A 27,515-nucleotide genomic window follows, 5' to 3' on the forward strand; every position below is an offset into this window, starting at 1 on the left:
GGACACGTGGTTCGATCGATTCGAGAGAGAGAGAGAGAAAAAAAAAGAAATAAAAAAAAAGACGAAGAAGCTCGTGAAATAAAAACAAAGAAGAAAAAGTTTCTCTTTCGCGGTCAGAAAAAAAAAAGAAAGAAAAATCGGCTCACCTGCTACTTTCTTCTTGTACTCCTCAGGTTTATGTAGATACATGGCCGCGGCGTCGCCATTTAAGGGGTCGATTGGATTAGGATATGTTAACAATTGGGGCAGGAAAGACTCGAATATATTCGACAAATCTGAAACAACGAAGAGCAGGGAGAAAAGATTGATTGCTTGGTTGGTAGATAGAAATCGAGCTACTATTTATTTTTTGTGGAAGGGATGGTATAAGGGGGATAATGATTTAAAATTTCGTCAAGATTATGCAAATACGTACCGTAAAGGGCAGTCCAGGCCTGGTTTATTACGTCTAGACACACTGTGCCTGAGACCTCGTCAATGTTAGGGTGGTATACCTTGTTCATAAAGCCGATCGAAGGAGATTTGAAGGGATAGTGCTCGGGCAAGTGAACCCTCACCTTCCATATTCCACCCTCGTAAGGCGCTGTAACGTAATACAAGCACTTCATTATAATCAGCACGACGAGCGTGTACGCGAAATGTCAGTCTTTTATACAAGATAGACGAAGAGAGTATCGTTCTTCAGAATCGAAGAAATTTTTCGTCTCTTCTAAATGAACAATAAAGAATATTTTAAAGGGGAGTTTAATTTTAATTAAACTCCATACGAAACGTCTTCTTGGAATCTTTGAAGATCTAAAAAAGAGTTTTAGATTTCCACAGTGTTGTATTTTTCTAAAATTTAACTCGTGTAAACTTTCCATCGAAAATAATATTTGTCAACGTTAATAATTTCAATAATTCCAATCCAAGTTATCAGAGTTGTACGAATTGTAAAGAATATAATAGTTATTCAGTACAATTTTTGACTGCGAATAGAACGATCACAGTTCGAACTGGTGAAAAATCAGGTTCCACATCATCATAATTCGCGATAGATCGAGGAAACTGGAGCATCGAACGGTATAATAGCGCGGGGGAAAAGGAAATGGAAGGTTCCATTAAGGAGAATCCATCGAAGTTCGGGATACGAGACAAAATGTTTTTCGGATCGATGCTTATTCCAGAAACTCTTTCTTTTTTTTTTAACTGGAAGAGTTTCTCGAATAATGCGAATTCTTTCGACACTTTTGAAGAAGAATTGCTTGATAAGGTATGTATTTCTCGGAACTTAATGAAATCGAGATTATACCATTCGTAATCAACTTGGAACAACTTTGTTGCTTAACGATGTACACACTTGTTCCGGAAGCTGTGAACAAGTTTACGCGATATTCGATAACGGCGTAATTCTATTAACCCTTTTGCTAATGCTCCATCCAAAAGCGCAAACTATTTCTCCACGAGATGAAAAAAAGAAAAAGAAATTAGTTTGCTTACTTTTAAAGGAATTAATTTCCTTTTTTAAGAATCGTAAAATTTTATTTTTTTACAACAACTATTTTATCGTCGTAAAAAGAAAAATAGTAAATATAATTTAAATTTTTTATGGAAATTGTTTCGAAATGGGAAAAGTGAGGCGATAATCGGTTCGCAGGAGCGAGTTATATCGATCGCGCAGCGTTTTGTTCAAAATTTGTCCGAAAATTCGGTTCAAAGTATCGAATTATCCGCATCATTTAAATTCAAAACGAGAAAACGAGCGTGGCTCTCGTTAATTATTTGCGGGAAAGTGATTCAATGGCCATCGATAGATCGTACGTGGCGAATGAAACGCGACCACGAATAGCGGTCGATCGGAGAGAAGAGAGTTGACCGAAGAGCGAAATTTATTTCGACGACGAGGGGCGAAACAAAACTTTTCATTTTGATTAAAATCAACGCTTTGGAAACGAGTCGAGAGAAGTAAGATAGAGAAGAAAGATGAAAGGAAAGAAAAGAAGGGAAACAGCGTCTTTCTTCGTTTTTTCGACGAACAAAACTGGAACTCGAAACCGTGATGGCGATCAATTAATCGTATAAACATTTGAGAGAAGAGAAGATTTTGGGGAAGATCGATATTGAATTGATCGTAGTTGATCAAAGAGCGAATAAAACAAAAGAAGGAAAGGTGTTTCGAGTGTAAATGCATCAGCCTTAATGTCGTGCAAGCTGAGTTTGCGATCGAGGAAGGGGTGAAGTTCTCATAAAAAATGCGCGAGTTAAAAATGGAGAGCAAAAAGTTGTACGCGCGAAGCCTCGTGAAGCCTTCATAAGAAAATGGCTTTGTTAATCGATGTATGGTAAAGTTTGTAAAGTAGATTTTTTACAGACTATTGCTTTTCTTTTCTTTAACCCTGTCTTTAATTATAAATGTAAATTTCTTTCGATTCGATTTTCAATTTTGATAATTTATCCCATAACATCTTTATCCAAATTGTTTGCTTACTCGTCAGAACAAATTTCTTCAATTTGGATTAGAGGAGAAAGTCGATATATATAATTATTAATTTATTACACTCCTCGAAACTTTCTTACAAATAATATTTACAAATTTCTTATCTTCGATAGACGCTAAATTCTCGGATTAATTATTATTAATTAAAATTTCACACTTTCGATTTATTAATGGATCATCCTTCTCTTCCTTATACAAAAATTATGCCTTCACACGATATCGATCGAAATAACGAACTATATCGAAACATCCCCGAGACATTTGTCTTCTTGTTATGCCACGGTTGTGCCAGCTGGTTAATTGATAATAGGCAATCGTCGATCCTCGAAATTAATATCGGTATGGATGGTGGAGAAGAGAGAGAAATCGAGAAGCATCCATCCATCGCACGATAATCGCGTCGAAAGCGGAAAAGCCGGCGGAAGGGGAGGGTGGAAACGCAACCCCCGCCGATTCCATCCGCTTTCTCCGCTCGCGGTTATTCGTTACTGGACCATCTGCGACGAAATTGCGGTGATAGCGTGACGATGACGTAATAACGTGATCAATTAACGACAAGCAAATTTCGTACACCGTTTTAAATTTATTCAATCTCCAGTAGCCAACTTTATATGAATCGAACAGCCTGTTTCGAAATGATTTCGTAATTAAGTCGAGATTAATGAAAAATGGTTTATGCTTTTTATCGATAACCGAGTATCTTCTCGAGAAGATACTCGTAGAAATGTATGGGAGAAATTTTTTTTTCTTCAACCTTGAAAATTATTGATACGAAAAGATTATTAAGTATATTTCGTAATTTCATGAGAAATGTCAATCGAATGTATCACTTTATTTCGAAAGTGACATTAATTTTAAGCAAGCATTGATTTTCCATAAAATATCTTTAAACGTAAGAACACGTTATTATCAAATTTATCATTTTTCGCTTTATAATCTCAAAGAACTTTTTTATAAAAAAATCCTTCAAGATTAAACATTCAATACTATTCTCAAACCGAATGAAATTCATTTCCCTTTCTTTTTTTTTTTTACCTCTCTTACTTAAAATCCATCAATACTTTATCAAATAAACAAGTATACCATCCGGAAAAAAAAATAACAACGAATCCTTGAAACACTTCTCTCCATCAAAACCTCGCAAAAACCAAGATTAAACATTCAAAATCGAATTGCAAGCTCTCGAATCGAAAGAAATAATTAATTTCCGTTTCTTTTTTTTCCCCTAGCTTTCGAGTTAAAATCCAAGGAACAAAATTTATCAAATAAGCATCATCCAGTATATACGAAAAACGAGTGGCAAACGAGAGGTACTACTACTACCGTATCATTACACTGGTGCTGCTCTCTCGATTCTCCGTCACGCAGGACCGACTTTTGCCTTCGAGAATCACGAATCGTGAACGCAAATGTACGTGTATACCCGTATACATTTATAGACGGGTACACGTGGCCGACACGGTGCAAGCGTGTATTGTGCAGAGGCGTAGGCGAGAAACGTGACCCACCTGTGCGTACACGCACGTGGAAACACAAGCGCGCGGATTCACGGTGAAAGTATCGATATTCGCGCGGAATCGGAGCTGCTAGAATGCACAAGCGGCAACCGAGTTAATTCCTATCCCCCGTACGAGCGGAGTTCACCGAACCTCGCGACTCATCCTTCTTCTTTCATTTTTCGTTTTTTGGTCTCTTCTTCTTCTTCTTCTTTATTTTTCTTTTCTTTTATCCTACCTTTGAAATCGTTGCGTTATTGGAACAATGATATATACACGCGCTTTTTATCGAATTCCTGCCAACTTCGATTATCGCTATTTTTGATCCTTGTATTATTGGATAAATTGTTTGGATATTCTTTTCTTTTCTTTTTATATTCGGAATATAAATGATAAAGCGAAAATGTTATATTATGTTTTTTTTAACGTACGTTTTGTGAGTTTAACGAGTGGATTTAGAATCGTTGTTTTGATACGATCGATTTAGCGAGTCTTTCTTTCTTTTTTAATCTTCTGACACCGTAACTTGGATTAATGTTTCTGTATAATGAGACTTGTCGCGAAAAATATGTAACATTCAAAGTTATCAGATCTTCTTATCAGATCCAATTGGAGCTATTATTGTTGAGCATATTTATACCAGTGTCAAAGTTATTAGACGGGAATTATAATAAACGTAACCCAATTGCTCCTGGACATGACTCACAGTATAAATATTCCACTTGTCTGTGTAAAAAAAAGTACCACTTCGTACCAAGCTTACCAAACACGTTTCTGTAAAAACATAGATCAAATAGAAATCTATCAAAATTGATAGAAGATACCTAATGCAACAATTAATATAGAATATAATTAATCAATAACAATATAAAGAACACCACAAAAAATACAAAATATAAAAATTCTATAATGCTCATTAAGCTAAAAATATCATACATGATCTTCTTTTTCTTTTTTTTGTTTGTCATTATCACAAAATTTTACTGTGATCCAGTTGTATCTCAATTGAATCAAATAAGCGCAAAATCATCGTGAACACATTGTCCTCGAGCGCTGCTTTAATAAAGATAATTGCCAAAGCTTGATAAAACCCAATTCGAACGGAAAAGAAGAAGAAGAAGAAGAAGAAAACATTCCGCAACGATTTGTTCGAGCAAGAGATTTATTCGTGTCGTGGCAAGATATCGATTTTTATCCAGCGAATTTGTCGTGGAATTAATTCGACCGACTGGAAAACTTAACGAGCTTTATTAAACGTGATACCAAAATTTAATCCAATCCGAAATCTGTTCGAGAAATGGCGAATTTAAACGGTTGGAAAATCGTGTTTGGAACTAGACCAAATTCGAACACCGGCGCGATTTCGTCTATAGTTATTCGTGGACGACCAGTTTGTCGTCTGTTTCGTTATTTTTAAGAACTCGGGCCACTCGAACCTAGCTGATTAAGAGGACTCGTGATGTAAATTGGTTGGTTCGCGGTACAAAAATTCGATAATAAAGCTTTCATCTCGACTTGTCCTTCCCCGATCCTCTCTAATTCCTCTCCATCATTCCGTTAATATTAATTAATGTTATTCTCATACGTACGTATATCCAGATTTTCCAGAACATTCGTCTTGTTCATTCGAAATAATTTTTCGTTCTTCCAAATAATTCGCGTTCGATACGAAAATTGTTCCGTGAAGATCGAAGAAGAAGGATTGAAAAATAGATATGATTGAGATGTTGGCCGGGAACAGGAAATATGCAAAGTGATTCGATTATCAAATGAGGGATCATCCTACGATCCATTACGATTCAATCGGACAGAAACAGGAAGTGGTCGAGTTCAGTTACGCTGTTCGATTTGCTGTTTGCAACGGTTGTGAGCTTCGTTAGGGTACGAATATCGTTATCGTGATCTAAAATTTATCGATCCTGCGCATTATCATCGTATATTCATATTTTTTTTCAATCGGATAAAATTTACACGTGATATTCATAAATAGAGAGAGATGAACACATTTTTTTTACGTCAAATGACATCTGAGAAGAAAAAATTAAAATTAACGCAATCTTGTAAAAAATTTGTTGTTGATTGGACGATATGGCAATTAAGATTAACGAATTATAGATACAGAAGATGGGATAAAGATTCTATAAAACGGAATTCAGAATAGCTTTTCGGAATGCTGAAATCCTTAATTAAGGATGAATACAATTTTAGCATTCAAATCCGTCCTAATCCGTTTTCTAATCCTCCGACTGTGTGTATGTGTGTGTGTAAAGGGACTTCAAAAGCGTTCATCAACTACAGTTACAATTTCTCTGTTTAATCCACTATCGTAATCATTGTTACAGACATCCTTTCCGATAATTTAATATGTCATAACCAGGTCCATCTATCTATCTGGACACATTGGATATTCGCATATTTCAATCGTTGATTTGATTGAGCTCATCCTATTCCTGCTAGTTGTGTAATGCGTATTTCACCCTCTACATCGAGGGTTAACACTTCGAGAGCAATATATTTCACGGTATACACATATATATGGAATATATTGTGCCAATTTAGAACAATTAACAACTGTTTCCCCTTTCGAGAAAGGAAATTTCTGTTTTCGCGAGTAGTTTGTGTAGCAGTATAAAAAGGAGATTTATAAAAAAAAATATTTCAACTTTGAATTTACATCGTAAACATCGTATACATCGTAAATCGTGCATTGTTTTCTCTTTCATCACTATGTGTATTCGAAGATTGGCACATGTATATGGCGCGTCATACGTTTCTCATATCAAATTGTACAGCGACGTGCCAGAGATGTCATTTGACGTCAAAAGGTTAATTAAATACATAGTGTTTCGAAGAACCTCTACATAAATTCATCGTTATTTCACTTAAAATAAATGATATTTCATAACGCGTCAACAGCTCGAATAAATAAAAAAAATTGAATAAAAATTCAAGAATTTATAACGAAAAAAAAAAAAAGAAACAATCCTTTTCGATTTTAATCAAAATATAATACACCAAGACTTTATAATCTGATTAGATACAGTCACATTTACGATACACATTACGAAATAATCTTCGCGATAACGAGTGTTTTCATAAAAAAAAAGAATTAAAATCCACTGCGCAAAAATTAACTCGATCCACCATCGAGTCAATTACAATTTACAAATTTTAATTTCCAACCGTTTCAATCATTTAAACGTACGTTTTTCCAAATCCGTGATAATTTATCAAGATTCTTAATAAACTGGCCGATATTTTTCCAATCCCTTCAATAGCATCAACGCGACGGGGAAATTGCTTTGCCCAGCTATTTTCACTTTCGTCTTCGTTCTGCCTCGTTCCTCGATTTTCATCTTGTCCCCAATTCTCGACAGTATCTTCTCTGGCGCAAACTCTCTCTCCACCAAGCGCCACCCTCTTCCAACCTCGTTCTTTCCTCGTTCAAGGTTCCTCGCCCTTTTCGAAACGCAATTTTCGAAACAACGCCGTAGATTTTCAGCGCCGTAGATGCAGCCTCGATGCGAAACTTGTGAGCGCGGTGAGGCTCGGCCCGGTGACCCAGTTTTTCCACGCGCGGCCATCCGCTAGGATCGCGGCACGCATTAATTTTCCATCCCCGCGATTCGACCGTGGCCTGGGCAAAAAGTTGCCCGGCGACAATGCGGCCAACGACGCGGGATTACTTTTCGTTAAATTAAAAAAATGGGGGCGGCCCAGTGATGTTTGAAGAGCGTGGCCAATACGGTACTCCTCCTGGGATTCGACGTTGTGTATTTTTCCCTTTTTTCCTTTTGTTCCGATTTTGCTTTTATTTTTATTTCTTTTTTTTTCATTCCTTCTTCTTCTTTTTTCGTATGGCAATTGTACAGTTTTACAGTACGTTTACCTTTCCGGTAAACTGGATTTTTATTTAAATTGTTCGCGGAAACAAATTTTAATGAGTTTAATCCTTTTTAAGAGGAAGTGATTATAATCTCCAAACAGGTTTTTTTTAAATACGTATATTTAACATGTGAAATTAAATTTATTCGGAAAATAAGTGTAGAATTGTAATTTCAAAGGGGCGAAAAAAATATTAAGATAATCTCTCTCTCTCTAGGAATGAACTCGTTGAGACGAGAAGAAGAACTCTTGCTCTTTGTCTTGTTCGAGAAATATGCATATTAATCGTATACGAAGATTAAGGTGTAATAAATTTCTATTATTATTTTCGCGTCGTTCCTTTCAAAAAATTAAATATGTATCTCGAGAGAAGAGGAGAATTAATTAATCAACGATTAGCAGAGAATAAATACTCTCCGCACTTTAATTTCAATTTACCGCGAAACCTTTCATCAGATTACGCCTCGTACTTTGCACCTTACCAAACCCAATGTAATTATCCAGTCACAAGTTGAAGGGTTGAAACACGGGCGCAAGGAAGCAATAACGAGTAATTGGCGAAAGATAAACAAGGTAAGGTTGATCGATATGACGCGTATGAGATTCTTTGGGAGAAGAATAGAAATACGTCCGTCAAGTGAGACTTGCTTGTTTTTTAAGAATAGTTTCGCACCATTTTAACAATTGGGTGGAAACGGTTCACAGATTCACTTAGAGGAGGTAACAGGAGATCTATCTACGACGTTTCTGTAAAGCTTTAACTTAAAAATTTTCCAAGAACGTCTCGTCTGATATTCGAAAAAATATTCGTGGAAATATGGCGGTTAGAGGCTCTATTTTTCGATGCATGATTGTACTCGAGTCCCAATTTCCATGCGCTACGTGATGTAGGCGGATGGATGGGGCATTTCGACGATCTTCTTTAAGACGGGATTTCCTGTAAGCGTCAGACGACTAGTTCTGGCACGTGCAATATATGCGTGCGTAATATTTGCGAGAGGAAGTCGACAGATCTGTATTCAAATTTTCGGGATCGAAAATATTAAATGATCACAATTTTCAAGTCTTAGAAGTCTTTAATTTTTTTAAAGGTTAATTATACGAGCAATATAAGCTTATACGATTATTTGCAAAGTAAAAAGTGAAAATTAATAAAATATTCTACTCAAATTTTAAAAGATTTAAAAAATTACACGTCTTTTGACGTCTTTTTAATTTCTTATTTTTCAAAAATTCTAAGAGCATAGAAACGCATTTACAACAATCACGAAGGAGGGATAAAGAATCGCAATGCACATCGAAAAATCACATCAAAATTTTCAATCAAACATGAATCATTGTTTCAAAAAAAAAAATTGAAAACAATTTTTCTTAACGACATTCGATTAATTTTATCGAAAATTTAATAATTCCGAAGCGTGGAGAAAAGTCACAATCGCTGGTTCGCACCTAGAAAGAAAAAGAACGATGCATCGAATTGGCATCGAATGTCGTTAGTTGAAACAAAATCTCGTTAAACAAAAAAAATTTAATCCCTCCACCTTATGATCATTCGAACCTAGCACATGTACACACACATACATATACATATACTCGTGATCGGTTCTACGAGATTACACGAGGGTAGTGGAGAGGGTCCCTTATGCACAACATAATTTGCAACGTGACGTAGACAGCTTCTGGAAAGTGGGTCAGCTGGAAGCACGGCAATTTAGACGCATCGAAAAAAGATAAAAATGGAAAAGGAAGAATTAAACAATCCATCCGTGTTTTTCTTTTTTTTAGAGAAGAAAGCTCTTTCGCAAAAGGGAACGCAGAAGAAGAGGCGATGATTGATCCATCGGATTGATCTTACTTTCCACGTCTCTCTCATCGATCTAAATAACATTTCGGTTGGAAAACGTGATTTATCGATTCATTGTATCAGTGATAGTGCAAGATTTATAAAGATTGATTCGATCTGAGAGATGATTTAAATAATACTTAAATACGTCTCTGACACAATGCCGCGTATTAAGAGAAATGATCTCAGCTTTCGATATTTCAATCATCGATATTTTAAAATGAATTTAACGATTCTATAAATAATACTCTAAATATATAAGAGAGAATAAATGAAATTTTCAATGTTGTTAAATTGGACAAATTACTCGTAACGCAAAATATTAAATTTTCATCATTCTCTTCTTTTCATCATTCAACTCATACCTCAACGAATATACCTCAACGAATAATATTCCAAAATAAATTATCAATACATTATAAATTGTACTAATTGAAAACTATTAAATCTCATAAAAAAAGAAAAAAAGGTATTTTTAACACCACAATTCTATTTTTATCGCGCTTCTATAACTCACGCAAAAATTAATCCGTCTATTCGCAGAAGGGAAGAGCATCGAACCAACAGCGATAATTAGCCAGTCAAAGTGGATTTAAAAAAAGAAAAAAAAGAAGAAGAAGAAGGCCGTATTGTACCATACGAAAGTCGTACAAGCCGTTCTCTCCCGCGTAGTGCACGAGTGCACACACGTCACAGAGCACCCGATCGATCCGTTGCATACGCTAAGTGAGTGCGTGAAAGCACGTTTCGAGAAAAGGAAAAATGCAATTACCTCGGCCACCTTATCTCGCGACTCGTTTCTTAGTTAGAGAGTTAAGATATCTCGATATTAAAGCTCGAAACCTATTGCCCAAGCTCGCTCCTTCTCTGCCCCTCTCACGAACGTTGTGAGATCGTTGGTTTGCAAGAATAGGCCTTCCAGAATACACGCAGGAATTTTACCACGCGTTTGATCTGTCGCGTATCAAATCGGAATGATTTAACCCTTTGCAGTGGTAAAGGGCAGCTGTCCAGCCACGTTAAAGACGCGTTTCACGACCGAGTGTCAACAATTTTATTAATTTATGAAAATTAATTTATTGAAAATTATTTCGAACAATTGATTTCCTTTTTTATTTTCGAAAATAACGAATAATAATAAAATTTGTAAACGATAAATTATACGAATTGTACGAAGTTAGATTTGCAAATTTAATTTTTAAATTTTTAATCAATCAGTAGTTTAGTAGTAGATTTCTCTAAGTATCGATCATTTGATCATTGGATTAATGATTTTATTTCGTAATTTGATTCTTTTCCCCCGACTTTTTCGATTTTTCGATTTTGATAAATACACGAGAAAGGAAAAACGCGTTTCACTATTCCGAGAAGCCGTTAAAGTTGCAACGTGCAGTTTCGTGAATTTTAATGAGCAATGAAGCTTTCTAATTGAAAGATGCTCCATAAATTTCAACCGTTAATCTGATTTTTACCGTACGCTCGAAGTTTCATCGAATTAGATTTCCTGGAAAACTAGATTCTAATAACGTGTTCCAATTTCAAGTTTTGAAGCTCGAGCATGTTAATTGAAAAAGATACATGCGGCGAATATCCATAGCTTCACGATTCTCGATCATTAATTCATCTTCGGTTGAAAAATGACAATCCCAAATGGTACTATTCGAAATTTATTCTCGAAGATAACGATGAACGATGTTTCAAATTGTGTGTACATCGATTACGAATGAATGATTCAGAGTAATAGTTTTATCGATGATGACATAAATTCTCGTCAAATTTTTTTATTATCGATTTAAAACCATTCAACGCCAAGATTAATTTAGACGATCATTTTTACTGATTCTACTTCTTGGAAACGAGCAGAAGAATAATGAAATAAATATATTAAGATTGAAAAACCTGTTTTATTAAATAAATCATTTTTTATATTTCGTCGTCTTAAAAAAATTTTTCTCTCCTTTTCCAAATATATTGAAAAATGGTAACTTTTATCGACCCCCACCTTCTGTATCAAATTAAATTTATTAATAAATTTAATTTCTCCAAACTTTCTAGCGAAAGAAAAATGTTAAGTTCAACTAAAATTACAAAGAGTCTAATCTAAATTTCTGTGGGCCATCCATAGAATTCGAATATCGAGAGAAAAGAAGAGAAAAATTGACAGATTGAAAAAGATTTAATTTTCCATTTATGCAAAGTGATAGATGTCTTTCGACAAGAGTTAATAAAATCATAACAGGTTGATGAAAAGGTTTATTACGCAGCAAGAAAATATTTACGATCACGATCCCCGTGTTAGAATTTTATGGTTGTTTCTCATGCACCCATTTCGCTAATATTCGTCACAAATCGTGTGTCGTAACTTGGTGGGCCGCTTTGAGGAAAAGTATCATAAATTTCTATCTTTCGACGTGGTGACTCAAACCTTACAACTCAAACGAACAATTTCAATCCTTATTTACGGAACTATGAAAATAAACTATGAAACTCGCTCGAAATCGGTATCCGTTGAAAAAAAAGAAAACTAGATTCTCGAATCGCTTTTCATTTATATCTAAATTTTATAGCAGCGCAAGTGAAAGACGCGAGGTGGAAAAGTGAACGTTGGAAACTGGATTCGATTTTCCACCTTCTAGAAAACTTCTAGAAAACCGGAGGATAATCACCAACCTGCGATCACTTTAACTTCTGCGTTAAAAAAAAAAAGGAAAAAATTGAAACGCAACTTTAATTAATCTTTTACCATTAAAAGTAATCTTTTAATTTTTCACTGCTTTTGCTCGAGGAAAATAAACGTGAAGGAATCTAAATTCCACGTGAACAAATTCATCTTTTAAATCGCCATGTATTTAAACTTTTATCCAACACACTCGTCTCTCTTACGTAATGAACTCGCGTTATCGTTAATAATCTCGAATGGTGTATCAGCCAACGATAATAGAACCAAACGAATGACTACCAAACGAGTTATATACCTACCTATATTATCTTCCATCTTGTTTTCCAATAAACGAACTCGATTCCTGCGTGCGAATTAAAAATATCTGAGAAGAATTTTTTCATTATCGCGTTAATTTATATGGTATATACGAGTAACCGAAGAGGAATATCGAGGAATAAAATGAAAAAAAAAAAAAAAATTGCAGCGAAACTCGAGAAGAAAACTCGACTCGTTGATCGTTGAAAACGAGAAGAAATGGTGGAAAATCGTTTGTGGTTGTAACTCGTCGCGTGGTAACAAGTCGGCGCAAATTAAAGCGTCGCGAGGAGAGAAGAAGAAACGAGGAAAAAAACGAAATTACGGTCTGGCGAAATAAAGAATTTCGCGGTCGTTGTGCAAACGAGACATAATCAGCTGTCCGTTTTTAGCAGCTCGAACGTTTCGAAAGAGCATTGTTCCCTTGGAGAAACGATAGGCTCTTCTCTCGTTCATCGAATTAATATATATATATATATATATATATATATTCGTGCATTGGACGGTGATAAAAGGAGGTGGCCGACCTTTGATATCGATCACGATAGAGCACGTATAGGGAATAATGCACGTTTCGTCGGATGCTGACGCGCTTAAAATCACTCTCTCTCTCGAGACCTTGACAGTGAATTTTCTTGATTAATATCCCTTGAACAAAAGCAGCAGATGTTTATAATTGAACAGGATTAACTGTTCGAGATTCGAATTAATTTTCTTATTGATGAATTGGCTTGGGAAATTAGTCATCAAGTGGAACAACAATGTTATAAATAATGCTTTGCTGACAAGCAACAAATGTGAATCTACGTTGACATAATTTTCTCGATGAAAAATTAAAATAGAATAGAATAACAAAATTTAATTCACCAGATGAAAGAAGCAAATTTATACAGAATGACGAGGATAAGATAGATTTTCATTCGAATGCGCAATTGAGGGAATTGATAATATTATTATTTGTGAATTCACGAATTTATTTCTTTCTATTCGTACACCGCATTTAATTTTATCCACAAAGTGGATTACAAAAGAGACAGTCTTTTCTTACTTTTATAATAAAAAGAACGTTGAAATAATTTTATGCGTGATAATGGCAAAAATACCACGTTTCAAGGTAAATTCCCAACTACGAAATACCACGATCACGTCCGTTTTGCGTTTTTCGATTGCCAAGAAGAGAAAACCTGTCTCGATCAAGAACCAGCTGCCATTTTAGAATTTATGGAGTCGAATTGTAAGGCTCTTTGATTTTCCTCCGAGTGAAATTCAAAGCCTTGTAAAGCCATTGGCAAAAATACTCGTAGACATGCTACGAATATCTTAATCAATACGTTTGTACTTACTTTAACGGAAGAACGATAAAACAACGACTTTATGGGAATCTAATAAAAGAAAAAAAAGAAAGAAAAACAAAACCATAGATCGATCTAACCTTACCTAACCGAATGAAATTATTTTAAAATTGAAAGAAAAAATATTTAATTCGAATTACACGCAATCTCAATTTAATTATCTCTTAAAATTACATTACATCGAGGAGATTATATATCAATCAGTTTGTTTTCAAAATACGTACAATTTACGTGCGTATAAGAGGATAATTTCGATTTCGATGTAAACGAACGTGACGACGATATTTACATATAAATTATATCACGAATTTCTTGGCTAGCTCGACTGTCCACCTCGACTTCTCTTTCTATGAACTTTTGGCATCACACCTTCAAACTAGGAATATTTTATATATACATTTCCACTGCCTGATATATATATATATGTATATATGACGAGCATCGATCAACCTTTCGAATACAGAGCAACGAGTGCAGAGATTATAAAACGAAAAATTGAAAGCGTCGAATGATGCACCGACGTGTATACACCCCGCTGCACTTTATGCGTGGAGAAATGGGCGATAAGAGGAAAGGAAATCGCGTATCTCTCGAGTCGAGAGAAGAGAATGAGAAGCGATTAAAATGCAATTACGGTGCATTTGGCAGAGGACGACGTGAAGAATCTGCACGATGTCGATAGAGCTCGACGCGTGGAGCATCGCCGCTTGTGGACTATTAATGGAAACAGAAAGACAAGCGAGAAGAGAACGGTTGTCCCTCTCTGCGACAGTGAACGAAGCGGGGCAGTGTAATTTCAGGGTCTGCGTTAAAATTAATCTTTGCGCTTGAATGGATACGCGAAATGGATACACGTTTGTTCGAGGATAAAGAATGGACGAAGAAATAATTCTGGCCGATATAATTCGACGATATTTTCTTTTTTCTCTCTCTCGTGAGAAGGAGGAAGGCAGGTGGGGAGGAGGGGGATGGCGAACGAAAACATCAAATTGGAAACGGAATCATCGGAGGGTGAATGGAGAAGAAAGGAGGATACGTAAACACGGTTGTTAATGCCCCATCTATTTTCGTAAATTCGATTAGATAGGTTGTTTGTCCGCTTTGGCCCTCCAACTGTGAATCACCGGGGCCATCGTACGGACCGGAGACCTATACAACCACGACACCTCGTGATCGGCGATGACAACAAAACTTGTACCTTGTCCGAGGTTCTTTAACCTTTTATCTTTAATTTCCTTCGCCGAGTAAGTATCGAAGTTATTTTATTACCACTATTAAAAATTTTTTAATCTTTGGATAACTGAAACGAAATGATAAAAAGCCGCTTTTGATAAATCGCTTTCGAAATAATTTCTCTTGCCGAAGGATTATTTTAAGAAACCGAAGTTATCGAGTGATTCAACCGCCACTTATCAAATCTTCTCCAAAAGCATGTATATATATACATATACATATTATTTTCTTTTATATTATATTTTCAACAAAATACGATCGAAATACGCAAAAGAACGCTCCAAGGTTCTTCTCCTCCGCGAGGAAAGATGTTTTAACAGCTCGATTTAGAGAGCTGTGGAGGATCGTTACCGCGAAAATTTCAGCTCGTAACCATAGCTATTCGTCCAGCGAATCCATTTCCATGCATATTTCTGCCAGTATCCGGTGGCGCGGCCGTGTATAGGAGGCATAAAGCTACGCGGTTCTAGCATCAGTGTCGAACAGAATCTTGGGGCGTATTAGAGGGCTGGCTGTTAAAGTGGGTCACAGTGCGGAACACGGTATCTCCGATGTGTATCGTCGACCGCTCGTTTACAGGCATTTCCAAACGACTGTGCTTTGTATGCGGTAAAACGTGGCCGGGTGCTCACGCCTCGTTCCATGCATCTATGTGTATGTATATGTATATGTATGTATCACGATGGAGGATGTCAAAGAAAAAAATGACCACGGGACTAATGGAACGGGATTAAATTGATTTTATCAAAGTGCCCCTTTTTAAGAAGCATTCCTCCTCGACGCTGTTCGTTGTCGTCGCGGTTGTTCGTTTCATTTGCAAACGAGAGGATTCTTATTCTCGTATTCTCTTATTCGTGCATGGTTCGCATGGTTGATGGAAATTGCGCGTGTCGGGGATCACACGCGCTGTTGATGAAAATGGTTCAAGCTGTGGCACGACGCCATTAAGAATCCAGACGGTTGGTTTTTACGTTGTGTATCTCGGCGGGAAGATGAAACTCCGTAGAAATTTTATTTTTTTTTTCTTTTTCGAGAGACGAGGCGTTGCGGGAAATATTGATCCTCGTGTAGGATAAATTTTGCTCTTTATATAGAGACGCAAGCACGGCGTAAATATCGATATTTAGATCGGTGATATTGATTTCTTTTTATAATAGATGAGAGGGAAAAGAGGATAATCTTGTTAAATTGAGGAACGTGGAGCTTTCGAAAATAACGCGTAATAAATTGACGAGAACGGTGAAAATACGATCCTCGGAATCGAATTAAAGAGATAAATTTTTAACAAACCGTGGGACCGATTCATCCAACTTTAAAAATTGCGGAACGCTCTCGGGAAAGAAAAGTTACCATCTTCTACGAAACGTGAAACGTCTCCAAGATTTTGTATTTTCCATGAGAAATCAATAAAAATTCTTGTTTTCGTCGTGAACAACGCTGTTGAAAAATGTTGAATCGAAATAAAAAAATGTTGTGCATGGAAGAACACTTTCCAATTGTAATACACGGGAAAGTTAACAAGATAGTCTGCGTGTTGTACATGTAACTCAACACTGTTAATCTTATCAGTCCTCCTGCAACTGCCTTCTGTGATCGTTTGTTTCGCAACAACCTTTGGTTGACGACCCAACACGGCCGTGCAATTATTGTGCAGAAGGCAAGTAAAACACAAGATGACGATGACGTTCCAACGAGGAAGTTGTAACTTTTTTTTTTCCTCGACGATACCGTTAACTTCTCTAGATCCAGCTCAATCGGTGCACGTTTACCTGCGCAGGGCAACGAATGCATCTCTCGCCCTTACGAAGAGGATGTGAATTAATTTCAAAACGTGTTTCCAAAAACGTCTCCATCCTTTCCTTCGAACAGAGTTTTAACTCGGCTCGAATCCTCGCGAGTTTCGCGCGCGTAGATAGATACGGGAAGTGGATCTATCCTATAGCTATTTTGAATATCTGAGGAAGGGATCTGAGGAAAGTGGTCTTGATTTAATCCCCTTATTGTTACCGGTGTGATAATTATTTGAAACGAATCTTAATGCGTGAATAATTATACCGTTGAGACCGTTATTGACCGAGTTTATGCGTTATAGGATTGAAGATAAGCATTTTAATTAACTAAGTTTTGCTTCTTGCAAAAAACATCTGATCCTTTTTCTTTTCTTTTTTCTTTCAATTATAGACGAGAAAAAATTCAAAGATTTTCAAGGGAAGAAAAAGGACGGGGGAGGTCCGCAAGACGATGAGGAAGATCAACTTTGAAAATATGCGGAATGTTTGGAAAGGAAGTTAAAAGCGCTATGTACACTATGTCGTTTTCTTTCTTTAAATATTAAACGGATACTTTCTGAAAAGATTTCCCGTCCCGTCACGTATCCGTACACAAAGAGCGAATTAATCTTATCAGAAAATAGTGACCGTCGTCAAAGTCGAACAGTATCTCGCTGTTGTAATTTCCGAAATAACTTGGCGTACATGCGTAGAAAGCTACGATATTACAACCTCGTAAAATCCTTCAATGCTCGTAATAATCGTGTTTCGTGCATTCGATGGACAAGTATAATCAGAGAATTTAACAACACGTAAGGAATTCCTCCGAAAAAAAATCATCAAACTAGCTCAAAATTGTTCTAAATCGATACAATTTAATCGAGAATACAAAAATTTCTCTTATTCTTTTGAAAATTGTATCCCAAAGCGATTTAAGTATATACGTTTGTTGGCGCAGCAATTATATACATTTGCATATTTTATTAGCGTAATTGCAAGTCAAATACGCCAATCCAAAGATCATTGATCAATACCTACAATAAATAGTGTTAATCTAAAACCCGCACCACAAGTGATAACCCTTTGAATCCTACGAAAAAAAAAAACTTACGAGATGACAATCGGAACAATTTAGAGGCGCATACTTTTCTAAAAGCGCAGGAAAACAAGGCATCGGTTGTTCGACCGACGGCGGAAATGAATATCGGCGCGAAGGGAAGGGCTTGCCCGCGCGTTACGCAATTTTTCCACGCATCGCGTCAAGTGAAAATAAGATTAGAATTGGATCGAAATCTTATCAACGTATAGCAATGTATATATTATAATTTTTTATCACTATCTCTGCGTGTATCTTTGAATGGAAAGGGAGGAGAAGGGAGGAATTGCAAAAATGCGCGCGTGTGCCGAGGACTCGCTGGTTGCGAAACGAGGAGGAAGGAGGAGGGGAGGGGATTTTTCAACGGGACAATATCGACGTTGCTTTGAAAGCTGATAATAACGCGTTAACTATGAAAAACTGTGTAATCCGGCAACCGAGGACGTACGAGCTAAAACTTGAAGAAGAACTTTCGAAACGAGGATTATTAAGAAATCAAAAAAAGATTTACGGTACTTCCATTCTCGAGTAAATACCGAAACTAATATCGAACAAACTTGTGATTTATGATGGAATCTTTATCGAACGGTTAACTTGGAAAATATCGAGTTTAAGTTGCAAGTTCCTTCCAGAGTCTCCTCCGCGGGCAACGGTGTTCAAGAAGATTATAAAAAGTTGTAAAAGTGTGTTGTCAGAAAAGTTAAGAATTATATTCCAGGATTACTGAAATCCATCTACTATTAAGATGTATATTGACGAAATTTTTGACTGAAATCGTTACATTTTTTATCAGATTATCGACGAAATGGATTTTAAAAAAGTTTGATGAAGCGACTTCGTCTGATTTCCACATTATCAAAAAGACAAATGAAAAGACGTTCCACTTTCCTACGCCATTGCTTTCTACAAATATTTAATCTCACGGTTAACATATGCGTAATGAAGAAAAAAAAAAATGTGTGGAAAGGAAAAACGGCAGAGAGAAGATTAAGGGAGGAGATTAGATGACTTTGTTTTCCGATAACTAGCCAATTATCCAAGTAAATGTCTAGAGTTCAAAGGTGATAGTTGTTCAATCACTCTTCACGTAAATATCGGATCACGGGAGAAATTATTCGAACTTTTGTGAAAAATTTGTTTAAAAAATTACGATCTCAACTACTATCTCTCTAAATAAAAAAACAATCTCTCGCGACAACGTTCATCTGAGATTACTCGCAATGTAAAAACATTGTAAAACCGATTTAAAACTGCGAAACGATGAACCAACCACTGGGTTCAGGGAGGGGAGGGGGAAGCAACCAATTACCTGCAAGTTGGCAAACTTTTACCGTCAGGATGCGGTCTAGAAAAAGAAGAGGACTGAATTGAGAGCTGAATGAAATCGCAAGTACGTGTGATAAATTAATTCGAAACGAGTCGAGAGAGAGAGAGAGAGAGAGAGAAAGAAAAAAATAAAAACCTTTTTTGCAAACAATTCGATTTCTTTCCCGAGAAACAAAATGAAACGTAATCAGATCTGCTCCTTCTCCTTTCGTGACGCTTCTAATTAACGTGGAGTGTGTGACGGTTTCGAGGCCATCGACGAGCGAGCGTATTGCATCGAGTATCGAGTATTGCCCAAGTTTTTATTCGTAATAACTATGCGCAAAGGAAGAAGAGAAACTCGATTTTGCCAGCAATTAACGCAACATTGTCGTAGCCGCGAAAATATTCTCTCCTCTTATCGCTACGTAGCTAGTAAGTATTCATATGTTTGCCTTTTCTGTTTCACTTTGTATACACACTTATCATTATAATATTGCACATCGCATTATTATATTTATCCTGTTGGATACTAATTTTTTATCTATCCACGTATTTACCTTCGTACTTGAGCCTCGTGTAATCTATACCTATCGATTATCGTTCCGACTCGAATAAACGATGTAATTACAAAAATTTAAAAATTCGATTTCGACTTTTTGTTTAAAATTATCAGGAAGAACGTTACTCTCTCTCTCTCTCTCTCTTCGCCCAAAAGGCAAAAGAAAAATTGGACGATCACGTGGCTACGTGGAGATTAACCAAGTAATTCGATCGTGTTCTTTCGAATTTACCTTCAATAAATATCGTGGAATAAATAACTTGCATAATATCGATATAAGATACTTGAGAAGATGGAACAATGCACGCAGCCGGGATATTGCGTTTTTCTTTTTTTTTTTTAAATAAGGATGGATTACGGTAATCGTTGTAACAGGCGAACGACCACGACGGGTAAAAATATAATCGACGAGGTTGGCCAATCGAAAACCTTTGGAAGGACGTAATGGAAACGGAGACGAGCAATAAAATTATGCCTTATAAAAGTGCCTTTTTATGTCATTCGACATACCGGGATACCGCAAACGGATCTCGATAGGAATCGAGTATGCTGATTCGTCAAGTGCCACGCACTACTACTTTACTACGTTGTTTTTCTCGGCCGGTATTTCGTTATTGCGTAAGTAATTTATGAACCGGTGAGAAAAGGAAAAACACGTTGCCTTCCCGAGGATAATAAATACAATTCTGAATCCGAAAAACAGCGATCGATTTAACGGATGCATGCATGCTTTAAACTACGTGTTTTAAACATTATAACAACGGTTACGAGTCATCGCAGTTAGTTAAATATCACAAAAGGTGGTCAAAAGTTTCGTGCGAGGCAAAGAAATCGTCTTTTGATTTAACTTTCGGTGAAAAATCGTATCGTCGTAGATCAAACTGCATATAAACCGACTTCGAATTTTTCTTTCAACGAGATTACACACACTTTTTTTCATGGCGCTCGATTTCTACCGAAAGCTAATTCAATTGGGTTCTTTGAGTAACGCGTAATCGAATAAAACCTCTTGTAAGACTTTAAAAAGTGTTGAACTCAATTCCACGACCCGGAATCCGACAACGAGATAAACATCATTGATTGGTTTCCATCAGCTTCTAAAATTCCTTCCGTACTACGATTAACTTAATATTCGAATAAAATCTGTTATTAGATTAAAACTATTCGGTATAAAAAGCTCGGAATGAAGTTTCGGAAAAAAGAAACTTCTCTTCCTCTCCAAACCTAAACCTGTGATCGATAAAACAAGGCCAGAGTTGAATGAAACTCTCGATCGAAGCAAATTCGATTGGGGACTATATCTCAGGGACGGTGGTCGAGGGAGACGCTGGCAAACGCGACGAAAAGCGATGTCAAGGAACTTTCGTCACTGGTGGATGCCGCCGGTCAATCGATAACGCTTTTTGCATGCGTGTCGACCAGCTGGCCGAGGAAAGCGTAAATGCACACACTGTTGCATAAGTATCCGGTGTGCGAGGAGCTGGCGACCTTGGAATATCAAATACTGGAAACGTAAAATGAGCACGTAAAGGCGATGATTCGCGCGAGCCTGTTGTTCCTTCTCGCGATTAATCGCGCGGGACGATGGAATTTGATGGAATCGGGAAATGATCGCGATAATGATAACGGTACAGTGAAGAAAAATTAAGGAAGAAGAAAAACGAGATCGATGTACGCTCGTTTTTCAATCAGAATAGTGTAAATGTTAAAAGAAATTCACGTAATTAATTAGAGAAATTTTAAAGAAAGAATTATATTTGTGAATCACTGTTTATTCACTCTCTTATTCTTTCAAATTAATTTAACTTGTTTTTCTTCATGATTGAAGTGATGTCTATAAAAAAAAAAATCTGCATCCTTTTATGATTATTCCAAGGCTGTTTTTTTCTTTTTTAAGTTCGAAGGCTAGCCTTCTTTTATTTTAGTATCAGAAACACGAAAAAAAAAAAAAAAAAAAAAGAATGGATGCATCATCAATTTATTAAATTTCATTCATTCATCAATTTATTTAATTTATAGATAAAAAAAATATATATTTTTCAAATGAAAATTATCGCTTCCTTGTTGCTTAAACGTCGTTATCTAAATCTTTGATTAAAATTTTACGATAAAAGAAAAAAATCTTGGATAATCTTCTTCGTTCGACCTTCGATTGCGCGAATTAAAATAATATGATAAAGAGATTTTATCCTTCGGAATCATTTTAATTGCACAGAAGTTGTTATCAAGTAATAGATTGCTCTATATCTTGATAACAATTTAAATTTCAATTTGAACCTCTAATAATAATAATTATAATAATAATAAAATTTACTATTATTTTCTTTTAAACTGGAGCACAACTCGATCTATCCCATTATCCTAAAACTCTCTCTCGTTCCCATGATATTCATATAGTTACACGTTATTTCCATTATAGGTCAATTATAGCAAATAAATTTTATTGCTCCATTTGTAAACAATACTTTCGTTAAAATCTTTGCACGAATCGTTCGCGCATCATATAAATAAACAAACTATCGTATAAGAAAACTTAGGATAATAATTATTAAACAATTTCGAAATATAAAATTGTTGAAATTAAATTACTTACGTTCTAAGAATAGATATATACATATATATATATATATATATATATATATATATATATATATCTATATTAAATATAACACATTATTCATTAAACTTTGAACACACAGTACAAATAATAATATAAATATAAATTAATACTTACTGCCCCGTGGACCGTAGAATTTGACGGAAAATTCATTTAATCCTCCTAATATCGTCACCTCATGCTTGCTTTCTATTCTGTAGAGTGGAGGAGTCGAGTTACGAGTTAAGGAAGATTAAACCTGTAAGAAAAGATCCTTTCGCGGCGTGGGTTGAACATGATTGATCGATCGGGGCGGAGGATCGATCGAGAGAAAAAAAAAAGAAAAAAAGAAAGAAAAAAAGATCGTGCAAACAAGAGGCGAAAACACGGTGCGCAAATATTAAAGACGAGTCGACGAGAAAACGGTGCAATGAACTGCGGGGGGGGGGGGGAAGAGGGGAAATCGATGTGGAAAGAAGTGCGAACGCAGAAGCGTGTCAGAAGTCTGGCCAGTAATGTTATCTTCGTCAATCGATGAAACGCACCGAAGCTCGCGTGACTTAAGCCGAGCGTGTATTGTAACGCTTCGCTATATATTCCTGACGCAATCGAGATTAACTAATTTTTTTATAATAAATGGGTGGACAATGTCAGGTGAAATCATTCGTGGCGTATTAAACGAACAAACACTAATTTTCACGGTGGGGAAAAATGCTTTGATGCAATCCCCTCCTCCCCTCCTTTTTTTTTTTTTTTAAGATGGAAATTAAACGTTTCTTCGAGTTAACAATGAACAAGATACGAGGAAACAATTCAACAACGTTTTTTTTTAAATTAGAAATAAATGAATGGTAATAAAGGTGAATTGGTACAAATTGTTTCCACGAAAGTTGAGAAAATTGTGTCCTTTTTTTTCTTTAAATCGAACCTTGCTACTCTTAAAGAAATTTTTCGAGATTTAATAAACAGCTTAATGCTTAAGCTTAAGGATTTTTGAAACGGGAAAAGATTCTTCTCGTGTTATTTCGAGTGCTATTATTTTAAAGATTAAGGAGAAAGGTAAGCTTTTGTCGGGAAGAATATAGCTTGTAGTACGTTATACGGCCCGAAACAGTTTCTTTTCATATCCATATCCAATTTCAACTTGGAAAAATGGTAAAACGGTAGGTTTAGAAAGAATCGGGAAAAGAAAAGAAAAGAAGAGAAAAGTTTTCAGCCGTATTTAATAATACGTATCCAAATAACGGTTGTTGAAATTATCAAGCAGGTATACTTCGAGAAAAGACTTTGAAGCCGCGTTTAATTTTAATTTTCGTCGGTCCTTTTCATTTGCCCCGATACACGACAGTGGCGAGACTCTGTCGTTGCGAAGAAATTAATCCCGATATACAATTCGCAAAAATACAAACGCGGAAAAATCGTAGGTGTGAAACGTTGAACGAGGAGTTGGAAATCGAATTCGAAAACGAGCAATGTAACCAGAACGAAGCAGAAGAACGGAACTTTAACTGCCCAGGTTTAGAGAAAGTTCACTGAACAATATTTCACAAAGCAAACACATTACGACTGAATCAAAATCAGTCTATAGAAAAAAAAAAAGATTAATTAGAAACATAAGTAAGTACATGATTATTTAAAAATCATAAAAAAAATTAAAATATAAAATATAATTAATTATTTGAAATTTAATTGAGATTCAATTGTTGAATCTTTATAGAAGGAAATAATCGAGAGGAGGATTTAGTTTCGAAATATGACTGTATAATCTATATATCGAACCCTTTCGTTACTTAATATTTTTCTTTAACGCAAAAGTCGATCGTTAAAAAGGGAAATCGAATTACAACGATGTATGTCATGTTATTCAACGTACAATAAACCACTTTCTTGTTTTGGCAAGTGGTTACACACGAAGCTCTCACCTATAATACTACAAGAGCTTTGTTATATGGAAGACCAGGTTCTCATGAATACGTTCGATTCTGGTCAATATCGATGGATTTGTTTCCCGTAATGGTGTAGGCTACACGTAAAGCAGAGATGGACAACGCTACTGACGCCACACAAGCAAACGCGTATGCCCTCGAGTACGAGGAGAAATAGAATTCAAACTAGCGCGTGCTACGTAAGTTATACGATAGATATATGATCAGGTAAAATAATTTTCTTCCCGCAATATACCGTAATTGCAAAAGCAATATCGGTAGACGAACATATTATTCCGCCGGAAGTATTACGTTTCTTCGCGTCCTATGCTACAAAGAATTTCATTGTTGCGTGCTTTCACGAGCGACACGCGGAAGTCGGAACAAACTATCTTTGATTAACATACAAATTGATGCAGAATGCATTATCGGACCAAAAAAGAAATTAATTCCTCGTTTCGTACGATTGTTCCAAATGATTGCACAACATAATATTGAAACGATTGATTCGATTAGTCTACGATCGATAAAATCGAGCATTATTCGATAAGATCGATTTTATCGACATAACTCGTTATCCCTGAGAAAAAAAAATACGTTTAAATAAGAAAGAGGAAATGAAATTATATAGATTCTAAAATGATTCGATTGAATCGAAGATAATCCATAAGTGGAAAGAAAAATGTATTAAATCTACGTAAATAAATATATATATTATAAGAAATAGATTATCAAGATTATTTTAATGACCTCGATTTCACTGAGAATCTTCGTGTATTCAACGATGCATATGTACGATGAATATCAAAAAGGGATAGAAGCAATTGCTCAATCTTGAAGACCGTTACGGAGCATTTGCTTCTGGCGCGATGTTGTTGTTTACAATGTCGGCCGAACCAGTCAGCGTTTCACTAAGAACGGACTGACAGTCTGTTTTCGCCCCTCTTAACTCGCTCCACCTCTCACAGTTCGTCTTTGTTTCCGCAATCCACTATCCATTTTCTCTATCCTTTTTGTTCACTTAATCTCTAAACTACGCCATTTTCCGTTCGACGGAGGAACCACTAAACTCTCATGCTTGTACGAAAACTACACGCGACTGCGTATCGAAATAAACTGCACGTGCGAATCAGTATTCGTTTTTATCGGTCTATTTACGCCGAAGATATATGTACAACCATTTTAAAAGCCTCGCTATAAACTACGTTCCCGGCTGTATCTTATTTTTGGAAGACACTCTCTAGGTAACTGTTTATCGACGATTTGATAAACTCAAAACGAGATGCTACGAACAATCTAAGTTTCGTATTGATACGATGCTGTATGTTCGATCGAAAATATTCATGTAAACCGTGAATACGACACAAACTTTATATCACACACCATTTTTCTTTCTTTCTCATTCGATACTCTGAGCATCTTTCGTTACTGACTTCATTCCCTTCTCCCCACTACGAATCTTCCCCCACTACTACTCCCTATTTCAAATCTTTATGGCGCGTTTATATATATAATTCTAATTTTATTTTTGATTTATTCGCAAATACTATGCACAAGTATACATAAAATATATATATTTACGCATTATTACTTATTTAATCGATGACCTTGTATCTCTGAAGTAATAAAAATTTGATGTCGAGTTAAAACAAATGGCGCGAAAATACAAAAACAGATTCATTCGAAATGCAATCAATTATTACGAAGGATGCATTATATGAATATAGTTAACTGTACTTAACGTCACATTTTTTTTAATTAATGGAAAAATTACAATAGTAAAAATAATATTAAACATTAAACAGTAAATATGGTATTATATATTCGAATACTATACAAATTGAAAGATCACATTGATAGTAGAAAGATTTATATAATCCTGACCATAAACAAGATCAAACATTGGATACGAGATGAACTCGGCGTATTCCATTTTTCACTTTATTCATATTTGGCAATGCTCCGAAATTTGATATCGTATTAAATGTACTTTGAGTAGCAAACACATTAATCGGACCAATGGTGAGAAATTTACAAATACAAGTTGTTTAAACTTCAAAGAAAAATATACTCCGCCTACGCGTTTATGATTCAATAAACTTCTAACCATCTTTAGATTTAAAATTGAATCTGGAAAAAAAGTTTTGGGAAAAAAGCATTCGAAGAATTCTAACCGAACGAAAATTTCTTAAAAATTTATTACTATTATTAACGACCGTTAATAATAGTGATAAATTGAATAAATAATTATTTTCTATGTTTTTTGAAGAAATCAAATCATTTCTCGATATCGAGTCATCGCTATTTCGAGATACTCTTCTATATGCATTTGTAAATCAAGTTTCTTCAATCCTTTCATTTCATATATAGGATTGGATCGATCCTCGAACAAATATTCCGGATATTGATTAATTCCGATCTCCAATATTCGGAGAAATACAATTATATAAATAATTGAAGCTTTTAACAACGAACATATAAAGGGAACGAGATCTTCTCCCTCCAATTTCTCTCCCCTTCCACAAACCTTTGCTCGAGGACACGTATGTACTTGAAACGCATCGATACGCAGGTCTCACGTAAAATTGCATCAGGCAGATAACGGCCTCGGTATATGTATATTTCTCACATTTGCTTGCATGTCTCCAAATCCATTACGGTGAACCATTAACCGTCCACACTGAGAAGCTTGTTAATTACTAGCGTAATTGATTAGGTTGATTTCGATGGATAAACAAGGAATCTTCCGAGAGGTCCATCCATATTTAGTCTATCGATCCGTAATTAAATTACTTTTAAAATCGTATTTATATATATCTTATCTGACCGTACCGTTAGAATAGTAATAGAAATTACGTCTGAATATATATATAAACGCAATTTACAACAATTATATTATTATCTGCAAACATTTAAATCTTACATAATTTATTTCGATATGTCTTTTTAAAGCAAGGTTCTAAGGCAAGGTGTATCGTTCAAATTTAAACGAAGAAAGAA

General features: G+C 35.7%; 1 protein-coding gene across 1 annotated transcript in view; it reads right to left on the reverse strand.

Annotated features, from left to right (window-relative positions):
• Positions 1 to 27,515, reverse strand: part of LOC412330 (ubiquitin-conjugating enzyme E2 H) — a 42,159-nt gene that overhangs the window by 9,933 nt on the left and 4,711 nt on the right. The window contains exons 2-4 of the mRNA XM_006564718.3: positions 22,729 to 22,805; positions 416 to 583; positions 147 to 275 (exon numbers count right to left, since the gene is read on the reverse strand). Coding sequence (XP_006564781.1) covers positions 147 to 275; positions 416 to 583; positions 22,729 to 22,805 — 374 coding nt within the window. The remainder of the gene's footprint in view (positions 1 to 146; positions 276 to 415; positions 584 to 22,728; positions 22,806 to 27,515) is intronic.

The sequence above is a fragment of the Apis mellifera genome, linkage group LG2, assembly GCF_003254395.2.
Source record: "Apis mellifera strain DH4 linkage group LG2, Amel_HAv3.1, whole genome shotgun sequence".
Classification (NCBI taxonomy): domain Eukaryota; kingdom Metazoa; phylum Arthropoda; class Insecta; order Hymenoptera; family Apidae; genus Apis; species Apis mellifera.